Genomic DNA, 13,902 nt, shown 5'->3' on the forward strand with positions numbered 1-13,902 from the left:
GATGTGCCACAAAAAGTACAGTAAGTGAAATAATTTTAAGCAAGTGTACCAATGTGCACATACTGTTGTGGATAAAAATAGCCAGTAGAACGAATCTTTCTTTTCTTCATTCATCACCCTTTCTCAACATCAATCATTTAATTACTTTCTCTTTACCTGCACTAACATTGGACACTATAGTATCTGTATACTGTCATGACTTATGAAGGGCTCTCATTGATCATTCTTACTACTGACTGGAAAAGATTGGATTTTTAATTTTACATCAACATATGCAACAAGAATATTAAAAATCACAAAGAGAAAGACATTGAGAGAACCATTGTTTTTTTTTTTCTTTTGTCATCTTTATTTTAAAAATATAAACCAAAATAACGAAATAGAGATGCACATTTTCCCCCTACAATTCTACAGTTTTTGTACAAATGCAAGAAAAACAAAAATTATTTTGAGGACACCCAACTCACCTTCTTCATAATCCATCAAAATCAACACTTTCCAAATTCACATTTTTTTTAGTTTCCTAATCAATCAGAGACTTAATCTTTTTCCTTGCAAAACTTGAATCAAGCTATTAGCATTCCTTCTCACTTTCTCATTATCATCTTCTAATAAGCCAACACAAATCTCAAACACCCCTTCTCTTACGACCAAAACACGCATCCTTTCACTGTAATTACACAACAAACTGATAGTCAATAGAGCATATTGCACAGCTCTGGATGACCCATTTTTCAAGAATTTTATCAATATTTCCAATAGTCCACCAAATTTGATCATCTCTTGACGACCTTCTTTACATTTTGCTAACAATCCCAATACCTCAACGGCTCTTCCCAGGCCCGAATTAGCATTCTGAATCAGTATTGGAACAGCCCGATTCTCCACGGCCCGAACCCGATTGTCCGGGAAAGAAGAGAGAGTGTAGAGAGCAGTAGCAGCTTCCTTTCTCTCTCTACCATTTCCACCCCAAAGAAGTGAAATTAACCCAAGAATCGCATCTGGGTATGCCCCAATTGTTGCCTTATTCACTTCCACCACCGCTAAACTCGTCAAAACCGTGGCGGCCACCGCCCTCGAGTCTCCGGTACCTCTCCGTAACGTTGCAACCACTTTCCCCACAACCCCTTCAGCTACCAAACCCACTTTGTTGTCATCATCCAAGCTCAAATTCAACAACAAATGAAGCGCTTTCTCCTGAAAACCACCCGAATCATCATCGAAATCAACACAATTCAGCACAGCAGAAACAGCCCCGGACTCAGTGAGCTTCCGTCGGATCGCTGAGTCACGCTTGGAAAGCTTACTGAGTTTGTCAAGCGAGTTGAGCTTAGAATCCAACGGCGAAGAAGCAGCAATAAGGGTTTGAATAAGGGACTTCGGTTCAGGGTAAGATAGTGGTTTAGGGAAAGAGACGAGGGTATAATTGGAAATGAGACTACGAAGTGCATGATTAGGGATTAGAGAAACCGGGTCGGATATGGGCAGCTTTGTAATCGGGCAAGTCCGGTGACCGGAGTCAAGCCACCGTTGGATTGATGAACGGTCAAAGGTATGACCCGACGAGAGAATAACCGGGTCGGACATAATTTCAAGGGAAATCGGGCACCGAAAGTCATCCGGGAACTGGCTCGGACTTGCCATTTCTGTTTTATCTCTCTACACTAGATTCTCTCTCTCTCTCTCTTTCTCTCTCTATACGTATCTATTTAGCCTATAAATATATAGTAATGTGTGTGTGGAGGTAAGAGAGGGTTTATGAGGTTTAGGTCAAAGGAAATAGTGTACACTATGTGAGGTGGTGCAAATTTGAGGTGGAGGAGCTTGCCTTGTGACATGCATTGCCATGTGAAATTACATTATTCTCCTTGAAAATGACATTAGTAATACTCTAATTCATGTGATATAATAATAATAATAATAATAATATGTCTTTTTCTAGATCATTTTAGTACAAGTCGATCATTTATTAAAAACAACTTTTTCTACCTCAAGAAGGTAAAAAGAAGTTATGGATATGTTTATAATTTATTTAAATTAACTTATTTTAAGTCAATATAGCTTCTAAATATTTACGTAGTGTTTGATTAAAATACGAAAATGCAAGTAAATATTTAATTTTACGTTTAAAAAATCATAATCTAAGTTTACTTTTAAAAGTCAAAAATGTTATTGGATTATACAATTTTTTTTATTATTATTAATATAACTTGTTGAATAATTGGAAAACACTAGGAAAGTGAAAATAGTGATTTGGTGGATAATGACAAGTATGCTATTTCTCAGCTAAAATGATTCAAATGGATTTGTCGGTCACTTTTTCCCTAAAAAAGGGAAATTGAATCTTAGTTCATATCCTTAATTTAAGTTCCTAAATCTTTTCCTTAACTTAAATTTACCAAATTACGAAAACCTACAGTTTGATCAAAAAGGGGTATTTTTGGAAGTAAAACTTAGTAAAGGTAGTACCTCAACGGTCCCCTGATTTATTATATGGCTCTGTCGTCACGAGAAAGTGTAACCGTTGTGAAAATTATGTAAATTTATTGATTTACCCTACTGCTACTGTTACAAGTCAACTCACATAAACCTCTGTTTGCTCATAAATTTTATAGCTGATACTTAGAAATTTAAATATTTTGAATATGTATGTTACTTTATTTATGATGAAAATCCCAAAAATTGTGATGATCTAATTTTTGAAAACTTAAAAATACTTAAAAATTATATTTTTAAAATCTGATCAACTTTATGATCAAATAATTATTTGAAAAAGAATTTTCTAAGCTTATTCTAAAAATATGATTTAAAAATAGTTTTAAATCATAATTATGATTTAAAAATATCGTAAAGTTGATCAGGTTCTTAAAATATGATTTAAAAATATTTTTAAAAATTAAAAATATTTAAAATATCATATAGTTTTAAAATTTATGATATTTTTAAATATTTTTAATTCTTAAATGATAATTATGATTTAAAAATAGTTTTAAATCATAATTTAAAAATATGAGCAAATTTTAAGGTCAAATAAATATTTAAAATATTTTTTAAAATTTATAGTTAAACCTAGCAAATAAAAAAGAAACGTGTTAAATTTGAGCAAATTTTTAAAATTTAAAATATTTAAAGACCATATTTTTAAAATTTGAGCAAATATTATGATCAAACAAATAGTTAAAAATAATTTTTTAAATTTATGGTCAAACCGAACAGCGTAGGCACATAAAAATAAATTTATTAAAGTCTTTTAGATTAAAAATATTTAAAAAACATATTATAAAATTCTGATAAGATTTTATGATCAAATAAATATTTAAAAGGCCAAATCCATTGATAGCCCCCTAAACTTGACACCATCTTTCACTTAGACACCTCAAGTGGACGATGTTCATTTTAGGCACCTCAACCAGCTATTAACTGTATTATTTTGACACTTTTTTTACAGTCAGCTAAAATTAACTCTGCTGACATGACATACAACCAATTAAAAAATAACATGTGGCACTTTTTGTATAAAATAATAATTTTAAATAAATTATAATTAAAAAAATCTATTTTTAACTAATTAACTTAAATTTTTTTTTTAATAAATAAATGCTCCACCTCCCCCCGCCCTCCTCCCCCTTTATCATCTTCTCCAAACAACCCCCAATCATCATCTTCTTCCTTATCACCCCAGTACCCCCCCCCCCCCCCTCATCCAAATCATCCCAGCCCACCACCCGAATCACCTTCTCCAAACACCCCAGTGCCCTCCCACCCACTCGAATCACCATCTTCGAACATCCAGCCCCCCAGCTCCGATCATCTTCTCCAAAATACCCCAACAACCCCATTCCCACCTCCAAATTTTTTTCTCTCACACACATTAATAACGGTTGAATTTAACAAATTTATTCGCATCAATTTAATTCAATTTTATCAATTTTTAAGTTGATACATAGAAGCAATTTTCTAAATGGGCAAAAAAAAGAAGTTAATAAATAGAAATGGTATAAATGGCGATTCTTACGGGGACACCATTTTAAATGGGCAAAAAAAGTTGATAAATTTTAAATGGAGAAAATGATAAATTGTCTAAATGGGCAAAAAAAGAATTTGATAAATGGCGGTTCTTTTAGCTGATTGTAAAAAAGAACGTTGAATTTTTTTTAATTTCTAACAAAAAAAGAAGAAGTTGATAAATGGGCAAAATTGATGTTTAAGAAATTAAAAAAAAAAGTATAAAAAAAATGAAAGCAATTAAATATTATTATTATAACCAAGTTGGATGTCATATATCAGATAAAAAACAGTAATCACGTGCCTAAAATGGGTGAAAAATACGCAAGCTGCCACCTATGCAAAAAGTGTCAGGATGACACACTCGTATACCGATTGAGGTGTCAAAAATGAACAACATTCACTTGAGATGTCAAAGTGAAAAATAGTGTCAAGTTTAGGAGGCTGTCGATTGATTTGGCCTATTTAAAATTAACTTTTCAAAATTAATTCTCAAAATTTATAGTCAAATCTAGAAAAGTATGCAATAAAGAAATGTATTAAAGTTCAATAAATTAAAAATACTTAAAGATTATATTCTCAAAATCTAATCAAATTTAATGATTAAATAAATATTTAAAATATTTTTTTTAAAGCTTATTCTCATGGTCAAACCTAGCAAAGTATGCACATAAAAAGAAAAGTACTAAAGTCCAATACAACAGAAACACGTCTATAAAGAGTTGATTTTTCTTGACCACGTGAATTTCGTGATCCTGCGGTGAGAATAATATACATTTAATACCTCCCAAAATAATTAACTTGATTGTATTTAGCTAATTTCTTTGGACGAAAATTTAGTTTAACTAAAAAGGAGTTTATGGAGATATACTTTGGGACGTTATTATGCTATTAATTCATGGGCTTTTTCAGGAAAAAAAATTTAAGCTATTACTAATCAGAAAATAATTTGTTCGGTAAAATTAATAAACAAATGTTGACGTTTAAATTGACTCCAACAACTCAAACTATAAAGCTCAGATAAGTAATACGCAGTTCTACTTTTGTCAAGTAAAAAAAAGAATTGAGAAAGTTTTAGTCAATAAAATATAAATTAAAGAATTCGTTATTTGATGGATTTAGTCGAGTTTTCTTAGCTTTATGGTCGTAGAGCAATCATCCCGTAAATGATCATTACCAATTACTAACAAAATTTGGAAAGAATATATATTATTTTAACTTACGAAATGTGTTTAATTTTTAAAACAAAAAGAGGGAAAATGATTGTCACCTAAATTTTTGAATTTTTGAAAGTAACATAAATCTTTATTTTTATGAAGTATATATATATATATCTATTATACACTACTTTAGTTTTCACTTGATAAAATTACACTATATACATTGCAGGCATATATTTTCCAAATATATTAAAAGGGTAGCGCATGGCTATGGCATCAATCATCATAAAAGGAAAAGGACAAGAATGAATAAATGGATAGATATTAGGAAGAAAATTTGAAAATGATTGGAAAATGGGACCCTTTTCATATTGTAATTTTTCTGTTATGACGAAATTAAAGCCTTCGTGACAACCTTCCCTACTTACCAAATATCTGGACCATTTTGCAGTATATTCCATATCCCAAATCAATAAATGTTACTCCATAATCAATATATTCTTAAATTAAGAATTAAGTGATGAATTTTATTTTTAAAACTTTTTAAAGTAAATAATTTTAAAAATTATTTGAATATAATAAATAAAAAAAAAATGTAGAAAATATAAAATTATTGAGTTCTAAGTTAAAAATAATAAAAATAAATTAAAATTTAACATATGATGTATAGTTATAAACCAAAAATCATAAGCTCATTCAAATCGGTTCTAAGTTTTCATACCGGACTCAATCCAATTGAGTTCATAGTGTCTACCAATTTCGCCATATTGCCCCACTCTTTTTGGTTTGAAGTTTGAGATTTGCATCTCAGTTACAATGCCTTTCTAGAGGATTTTATTTTATTTCTCTAAAAAAGAAGAGATTGTTAAAAAAAGAAAAAGTACAGATGAATATGAGAACGTCCTCTAATGTCGAGAGAATTATAAGTATAAAACTTCAAAAAAGAATCAATTTGAACCAAATCTTTTTGATGTCAAGATAATAGCCGTGAATAATCATTGACTTTCGAAAAAGAGTAGATGATTTTATTTTTTTTTATTAAGAGACATACAATACATTTATTTACATTATGCTTCAATCAGGTTATTCGATCCCACAAAAAAGAATCCGTTCACCAAGAGTTAGGTGTATTAAAGAAATTATCTAGCTGTTTTTTCATTTCTCATAAAAATTTAAAACATCCATCTCTCATAATTTTCAATAATTTAATTTACACCTCGGATGCAATAAACACATCAATTTTGGAACTCAAGTCCACTCTTTATAAAATCATATTCACTTGTGGGCGGTGAATATTTTACACTACTTTGATTCAGGTGTTCTTTTAAAAAAAAAAAAATTGAAAGTAGAGAAAGATGAAATGGGTGAGGGAATCACAAAGTGGAAAGTCAAACTCTTATCAATAAGGTGAAAATTCAGATAGTCAACTAACAACAGCTACTAAGATTTACCAATACGGTGCGGGGGTTCTGGTTGCCTCGCACCTGAGAAAGTAGTAAAAAAAGATCTCAGAGGCTATTTAGGTGAAAGTTTATTTGTTGAGTGAATTCAGAGTGTTTTGTTAAATACACTTAAATTGTATTATCTGCAAATGCTCCTAGTTAGGTTTGATGTTGAGTGATTTAACATTTTCTTTAATCAGAGCATATTCCTCATAATGTGATATCCACAAAAAGCACTTTAGTATCTCAAAATATAACCTAACAGCTAAAAACAGACATAGTTAACCCATCCAAGGCACATACTGTGTCTTGTTTATCTGATCTGCACTTTCCTATCTTGGTATGAAATAAAGCAAGGTACCAATAATATATTATCCATTCATATCTCCATTGGTTAGTATTAATGGAAAGGTTCCATACCTAACGTGACAAACATCTCCTATGAAAAAGATTAACTCCAATTTAGTTGTAGGTAGCAAGGTCAAGCAAAAGTACATGTAAGTAGCAGAAGATGCTTGAACTTTTCCTTTTAATTAGAGTATAAAGTATTTTCTAGACATCTTAGGCTAGTATGATATGTAAACAAGCAAATAAAACTAAAGTAAGATCATGGCAACTGAGAGTTCTCTTTCCAACTATCCTCTTTTGTATGGTGTGAAGCATAAGCTGCCTTAAGCTCTTTATAGAATATAACCTTTTTCTTCAAACCTTCGACTTGCTAATTACATTAGCAGCAGGAGGCATCAAGCAGAAAGTACCATCATCTTGTTTCGACTAGTCATTCTTCTAAGGTTCTGTGTGCAATTGTATACTCAGAATTTCCAGTGAATAAAACAGCCACAATTGGTTCCAGTTACACGGGGATCCATGCTCCATTGCCCCTTTGACTATCTTTCTGCAAGCTTAATCTGAGATGTGCATAGAAGGTTGAATATATTTAATGATGTTGATCTATGAGCTTGTAATGAAAGCCTAAACAAGTCAGTATCAGTACCTCCATTGACTAAGACCGTGGAGATAAAGCTTCATCATTAATGCATGAAGGTTTTTTTGCATTGTAGTAAAAATATGCTATCATTCGAACCAAGTCATCAGCCATACGAATGTCTGCCCAGATTTATCCAAAGTTGCAAAGTAAGCAATCATCCCAACATAACAGTGAATTTAGCTGAAAAGATTACAAGTACTTCATCAAAGTAGTGAGGGAATATATAAGAAGTACCTTTTTCCCTGTACAGTATCCTGTTTCCTCGTAAAAACAATATCTGTGGACATTCTTTAACTTTAAGCGCGTAGGCTAGATCCCTCTCAATATTTATGTCAATCTTCACAGTCTACACCAAGTAATTAGGGGAAAGGTAAGATAAGAGGGTTTACTAACAGACAATGTAAGGAGAAGTGATTATGTTTCACAAACCCGAGGAGGCAAGCGCTCTTTGGCACTCCAATACACCTTGGCTGCTTTCTCTAGCTCCTTAAGAGCTTTCCAGTTGTCACTAGCCCTGTGCAATGATGAAATTATCTCAGAGAACATAAGAGATTTACAATTGCCTATAGAATATATATCATCTATGAAATTCAGTTAGTAAACAAAACAAGATTCACTTGCCGATTGTATCTCTCGAAAACAAAAACAATGAGGGGACTGGGATGAAAAGCAAAGCTCTCCCACTCAAGACAATTGATTTCCTTCACCCAACAATCATCAATTTCTCCCTCCCAATCAATCTCAACTCCATCTTCTCCTATTACATTTTTTATTGGATGCTTGTCAAAATACTCTGATGCTCTAATTCCCCATCCAACATCTGCATCTAGAGGCCAATCTGGATCCTCCTCCTCAACGATCATTTTCTTTTCTTTCATACCCCCACTGCTTTCATCTTCATCATCACTACTTTCATCAGAATCAGTGTCATCATCAACCCTATCTTTGAGGATATTCTCGGTATCTTTTATTATTTCAGAGTTCTGCTCCCGGATAGAGGCAAATGTCTTTTCTAGTGAATCACGAACAAAATCCTCAACTGCAGCTGCTTCGCCCCTGCGACCACGCCTTGGTTTTTTAGGGAGTGTTATTGGGAAGATTTTGGCAGAATCTTTGTCTTCATTATGAGTAACTTTACTTTCCTGGGGCCTTTTAGCTTTCCTACGCCTTGAACCAGCGTTTTGCTTAGGATCAGAGAAATGTTCCTCCTCGGACTTTATTGAAGTGGCAAAGCAAGTCAGACGTTTCAAAGGACGTGGCAATGCGAAGTTATGGAAAGAGCAAGAACTACACTGTTGCCCTGCTTTGAGTGCTGAGAGTGGTGAAAGCGCACAAAAGTTAAAATTTAATGCAGAATGGATGATCATCTTCCCTCGCGTAAATACTTTGCTGGGCGGATTAAAATCTCTATGAGGGATAACTCCTAATATAAGAAACCTGTTGATAACACCAATCAAAATCAAGAAACAACTTTATCAAATTCTTCAAGTCGATAAAACACAAAACTGAAAACCTACACTTCATAGCAGATAAAACTAAACATCAAATATCTACACCAGTCTTATGCACATATACTAATTTATTACTAAAAGATAAACAAAATAAGAGAATGACAAGCATTACATTCAAAATGAATTTAAACAAAGTCAAATGTAGAGGCCATAACATTGATGTTGAATTGTTGAGCACAATAGTAGCTCCTATTAAGTTCCATTTAACAAAAACATTTTATATTTTGTTGCTAGTGTTGTTTCGTCCATTGTTTTCCACATGACTTCTTTCTACTGTATTTCCTTTTCGTACTGATTTTGTTAATTTTTTTTTCCGAGCTGAAGGGTCCAACGGGAACAGTCTCTCCACCTGCAGAAGGTAGGGATGACGCTTCCCCAGACCTCGCTTATGAAATTATACCGACACAACGAAATAATGTAGAAGGAATTAGAGGTTGAAAGTCTAATGGGCAAATAATCAAACATGTGGTGTGCATAGGTCATCAGACCGTCCTTACACCTATAATCAAACAGTACATTAATTATGTAGTACGACGTAACTTCACGGTAAGCAGTAGAAGAAAGCTAAAGCTTAATCAATCGTAGAATCAAAGTTTGTAATAATAATTTGCACGACTTAGCTACCTCTTGTGAAAAATACAACTCTAGAAAGACAAAGGACTGTACCTGGGAATGAAGAAGCTTTGTTCAGTCGCTATTTGTTCTAATCCAATTACAAATAACTTAAGTGTCAGTTTTTATTGAATATCACTGTATGGTTTTGACGGATGGGAGGGGACAACAAATGAAATAAAAAAAGACCCAATATTTATTTGAGATAGACATTTTTTACCATTAACTTATCCTTCAAATTCACTTTTAACATTTATACTTAACTTTTATTTATTTATCCCTTTAATATCTTTAAAATATATTTATTTGACCCTTAAAGTTGACGTGCCATCTTTTAAAAACAAAGGGCGTATTTATTTATTAAAAAAATTAATTTAAGTAATCTTATATTTAAAATGTAATGAAAAATAGTTTTAAAAAATTAAAATTAAAATAAAAAATGGACACTTTTTTCTTCTTTCTTTCTTCTTCAAATCATCATCAACAACAACACTCAAACCTCTATTAACAATCTCAATTTTTTTTCACTTTCCTCCGTTAACAACACAATCTAAGAACAACACTTTCCTTTAATTTTTTCACTTTCCTTCATTAACAACACCACTCAAGAGCAATATTTTCCTTTAATTTTTTTCACTTTCCTTCAATAACAACACTTTCCTTTAATTTTTTTCACTTTCCTCCATTAAACACCACCCAAGAACAAACATAAAAATACTATTAAATAATTTTCTCCATTAAACAACATCTCAACCTTCAATTCAACTCCCTCAAAATTTAGATAAAAATTAAATTAAATTGATGATTTTATTTTCTAATCACTTATCATCAATTAGATTTCTTTTAATTTTTACTTTTGAATTTTTTTGTCAATAAGACAATTTGAAAAAATTAATTTTAACTTGATGAAAGTATTTTTGTGTTTGAATAAGAAAGAATAGGATGGAGGTGGGGGTTGGAAGGGAGAAAGAATGGGGGAGGGCGCTGGAAGAGTGGGGTAGAGGTAGGGCTGAAAGGGGAGAAAAAATGGCGGGTGGGGGAGGTGCTGGAAGGGGAGAAAGAACGGGGGTAGGGTGGGGTGAAAGGAAGGAAGGGAAGAAGAGCGGGGGGAGGGGGGGTTGAGTTTTTTATTATATATATAAATACATAAAAATAGTATGTGTGTGGGATTTTTTTTTAAATCCTAATTTCTTACGAGGAAATGACTTGGCACTGGCGTGACACTGATTTGACACTAACATGGCACGTGTGTAACTCATTCTCCATTGTAAGAGTGGTATTCAGTTTTGAGGGGTGAAACAAATACATTTTAAAGATGTTAAGGGAGGTAAATAAATAAAAATTAAGTTTAAGTGCTAAAGTGAGTTTGGAGGACAAGTTCAGGGGGGAAAAGATGTATTTTCTCAATTTATTTACTCACTTTTAAGCAGTTAGGGGTCGTTTAGTGTTTTAGCATGAGCTTTGAGGTACTACAATTTTGGATAAAATGTAGTATTGCTTTATTCTGTATTCGAAAAAAGGTCAAAAATATTCCCGAACTATCTAAAATGGACCAAAAATATCCCTCATTAGTTTTTTGGCTCAAAAATACCCCTCCGTTAAATATTTGGCTAAAAAATGCCCCTCCCCTTAACGGAATTCGGAAAAGGATCAAAAATACCCCTGAACTATCTTAAATGGATCAAAAATACCTCTCGTTAGTTTTTTGGCTAAAAAATACTCCTCTGTTAAATATTTGGCTAAAAAATACTCCTCCTCTTAACGAAATTCCACCAAGCATGCCACCTAGATAAAAAAAAAAACACGTGATTATGCCACATTACCATCCACATGTAAAATATTAGTATTTTTTTTTTAATTATATGACATTCCTTTCTTCTTGATGAAGGAGTTAAATAAAAAGATTATATTCAGTGATGTTGATTTATTTTTTATGGACTCAACGAATGTTGATAGTTTTTAATTTTATGTTTAATCATCAAGTATTCTTAGATTTTTTGAAAATTTCACTTTCAGAAAAGTAAATGACATTTAATATATTTTAATCAGTAGAAAAACATGGATATAATTTTCTTTAATAATCTAAGTGAAAAGTTTATCATATAATGAAAAAAATTGATTAATTTGTAATACTTTAACAAAATTTATTTAGTACCTTTCCAATGTCGAGAAATCTCAAAAGCGTTAAACTAAATTCAGTAAAAATACTGATTTATTTTATTTTATTTAAATATTTTTAAAAAATTTTAAATTTGCTAATCATATTTTTTTTTAGATCAATAAAAATGCTTTACAAAAAAATAAATATAAAAATAAAAATAAAGAAGAAAGGAATGTCATATAATTAAAAAATACTAACATTTTACATGTGGATGGTAATGTGACATAGCCACGTGGTTTGTTTTTTTTATCTAGGTGGGATGCTTGGTGAAATTTCGTTAAGGGGAGGGGTATGTTTCAGCCAAACATTTAACAGAGGGGTATTTTTCAGCCAAAAAACCAACGAGAGGTATTTTTGATCCATTTTAGATAGTATAGGGATATTTTTGACTCTTTTCCGAATTTCATTAAAGGGAGGGGTATTTTTGAGCTAAATATTTAACGGAGGGATATTTTTGAGCCAAAAATATAACGAGGGGTATTTTTGAGCTATTTTAGATAGTTCAGAGATATTTTTGAGTCTTTTCCATTCTGTATTTGATTGGATCTATTAGTTAATATCAAGATTATTTTTTCACTATTTATATCATAATAAAATAAATTATCTCATATACATGGTGGGATAACTATTTCAAAATTAATTATTCCGAGACCTCTTAGTGTTACATTTTTTTCTAGTGTCTTTTAACGCTCTCTACAAAAAATATGTTTAAATAAAAAATAACAAGTAACGAAAGTAGAATAGAGGGATAATTAAAAGTTATATTAGGAAGAGAAGAAAAAAACATTATGAATGAAATTTTAAAAGGCTTGATCAGACAAAAAATTCCTAAAATTTGTAAAACAATAAGTTGGTGTTTTGAGTGATTAACTTATGCCTTTGATGAATTAAGCATATAAATATTTGGTTTATAAGTACTTTTTATGTTCACCAAATGTGTAAATAAATTTAAAAAATACTAGTGACAAACTAGTTTATAACTTAAAGTTTAGCCAAAACAGAATACTAAATTATATTATGGTAATTTGGAATTGATTCACATAACAGGAACTTCAGAGTCTAATTGATTCCTTCATGGGCTATTATCAACGAGAAGAGTTGAAAATTGAGTTCTTTTTATTTGTCCGAACTTTGTTAGATAGAGTTCACTCAATATCTGTGCCGGTAGAAGATAATATCTCGTGAAATTTAATTAATCGAATTACACGCAAGTCCAGCCTGAACAGACGATGGAATTATAAGAAGAAAAGCTTAACATTGACAAATCAAGTGTGACATTACGTTTGAATTAGCAATTTCAAGATGAGTAAATATACAGGAGTAGTGCAGTATCACTTAAAGGTGGACAGTATTTTGTTGTTGTTTAGCTTTGTGTATCACTTCTTGAGCTACATGTAACAAGTCAGGACTCAATCTAAACATCAAAATGCAAAATTCAATCTGATCAAGTGCTCCATCACCATCCATATCTCCTTCTCTAATCATGTTCTTCAACTCTTCTTCAGTGAAACCTTGCAACCCCATCAGCAGAGAGTTCTTCTTTAGGCTGTCAATTGTGATCACTCCCTTTTCACCATCCATTAACATCCGATACCCTTTGCATAGCTCGTTGATCAGTCCATCTCCGCCTAGCTTTCTCGCCATTATTGGCAGCAAATCTTGAAATTCTAAATGCACCATCTTTGCTTATTTTAGCTTAATGAGGCAAATTAAGTGTGGCTATTTATAGCAATAAGGCAGTTTCTTATTAAGGAAGTTCCCTGGAATATTTTTAGATTCTTGGAAAGCCAAGTTATGTATGTCCAATTTCTAGACTAGTCAGATGAGGGAACTTGTTTACTATTTTCTTAGAATTTCCATTGCTTGTTGGAAATTCTATTTCAGACCAAGTCAGGCCCTTCATCCGTCAAAATTAATTAAAATGGAGTTTCAAGGAAACCAATCATGTGCGTTTGGTGCCAAGGAAGTCATCTTTCATGAAATAAAATATTATACTACCAACATATTGTTTCTTGTATATGGT

At 31.8% G+C, this 13,902-nt stretch overlaps 3 protein-coding genes across 5 annotated transcripts; all 3 read right to left on the reverse strand.

Annotated features, from left to right (window-relative positions):
* Positions 1-310: 310 nt before the first annotated feature.
* LOC107859510 (U-box domain-containing protein 8) lies at positions 311-1,795 on the reverse strand. The gene has a single exon (XM_016704549.2). It carries the CDS (start codon positions 1,642-1,644, stop codon positions 532-534), a length of 1,113 nt encoding a protein of 370 aa, XP_016560035.1. The 5' UTR covers positions 1,645-1,795; the 3' UTR covers positions 311-531.
* A 5,249-nt stretch (positions 1,796-7,044) lies between these two features.
* On the reverse strand, positions 7,045-9,929 carry LOC107859511 (thioredoxin-like fold domain-containing protein MRL7 homolog, chloroplastic). 3 transcript variants are annotated; one of them, XM_047407027.1, is made up of 6 exons: positions 9,773-9,929; positions 8,217-9,032; positions 8,025-8,109; positions 7,830-7,941; positions 7,602-7,714; positions 7,045-7,515 (listed from the first exon to the last, which is right to left on the reverse strand). In XM_047407027.1, exons 2-5 carry the CDS (start codon positions 8,960-8,962, stop codon positions 7,611-7,613), a joined length of 1,047 nt encoding a protein of 348 aa, XP_047262983.1. In that variant the 5' UTR covers positions 8,963-9,032; positions 9,773-9,929; the 3' UTR covers positions 7,045-7,515; positions 7,602-7,610. The 3 variants fall into 3 exon arrangements, with proteins under 3 accessions (XP_047262983.1, XP_016560036.1, XP_047262982.1); XM_016704550.2 differs by having other exon boundaries at positions 9,731-9,774; XM_047407026.1 differs by lacking the exon at positions 9,773-9,929 and adding an exon at positions 9,219-9,531.
* Positions 9,930-13,136: 3,207 nt separating this feature from the next.
* LOC107861247 (calcium-binding protein PBP1) lies at positions 13,137-13,651 on the reverse strand. Its single transcript, XM_016706597.2, has one exon. The coding sequence runs from the start codon at positions 13,557-13,559 to the stop codon at positions 13,215-13,217; it is 345 nt and encodes a 114-aa protein (XP_016562083.1). The 5' UTR covers positions 13,560-13,651; the 3' UTR covers positions 13,137-13,214.
* Between the last annotated feature and the right edge of the window lie 251 nt (positions 13,652-13,902).

Source organism: Capsicum annuum, chromosome 2 (assembly GCF_002878395.1).
Source record: "Capsicum annuum cultivar UCD-10X-F1 chromosome 2, UCD10Xv1.1, whole genome shotgun sequence".
NCBI classification, from domain to species: domain Eukaryota; kingdom Viridiplantae; phylum Streptophyta; class Magnoliopsida; order Solanales; family Solanaceae; genus Capsicum; species Capsicum annuum.

Coding starts and splice junctions, on each gene's coding strand:
- LOC107859510 (XM_016704549.2), bottom strand. CDS start 1,644: ATGGCAAGTCCGAGCCAGTTCCCGGATGACTTTCGGTGCCCGATTTCC.
- LOC107859511 (XM_047407026.1), bottom strand. Junction 7,942..8,024: donor AAGAGCGCTTGCCTCCTCGG/GTTTGTGAAACA, acceptor TACTTGGTGTAG/ACTGTGAAGATTGACATAAA. Junction 7,715..7,829: donor GATACTGTACAGGGAAAAAG/GTACTTCTTATA, acceptor AAATCTGGGCAG/ACATTCGTATGGCTGATGAC.
- LOC107861247 (XM_016706597.2), bottom strand. CDS start 13,559: ATGGTGCATTTAGAATTTCAAGATTTGCTGCCAATAATGGCGAGAAAG.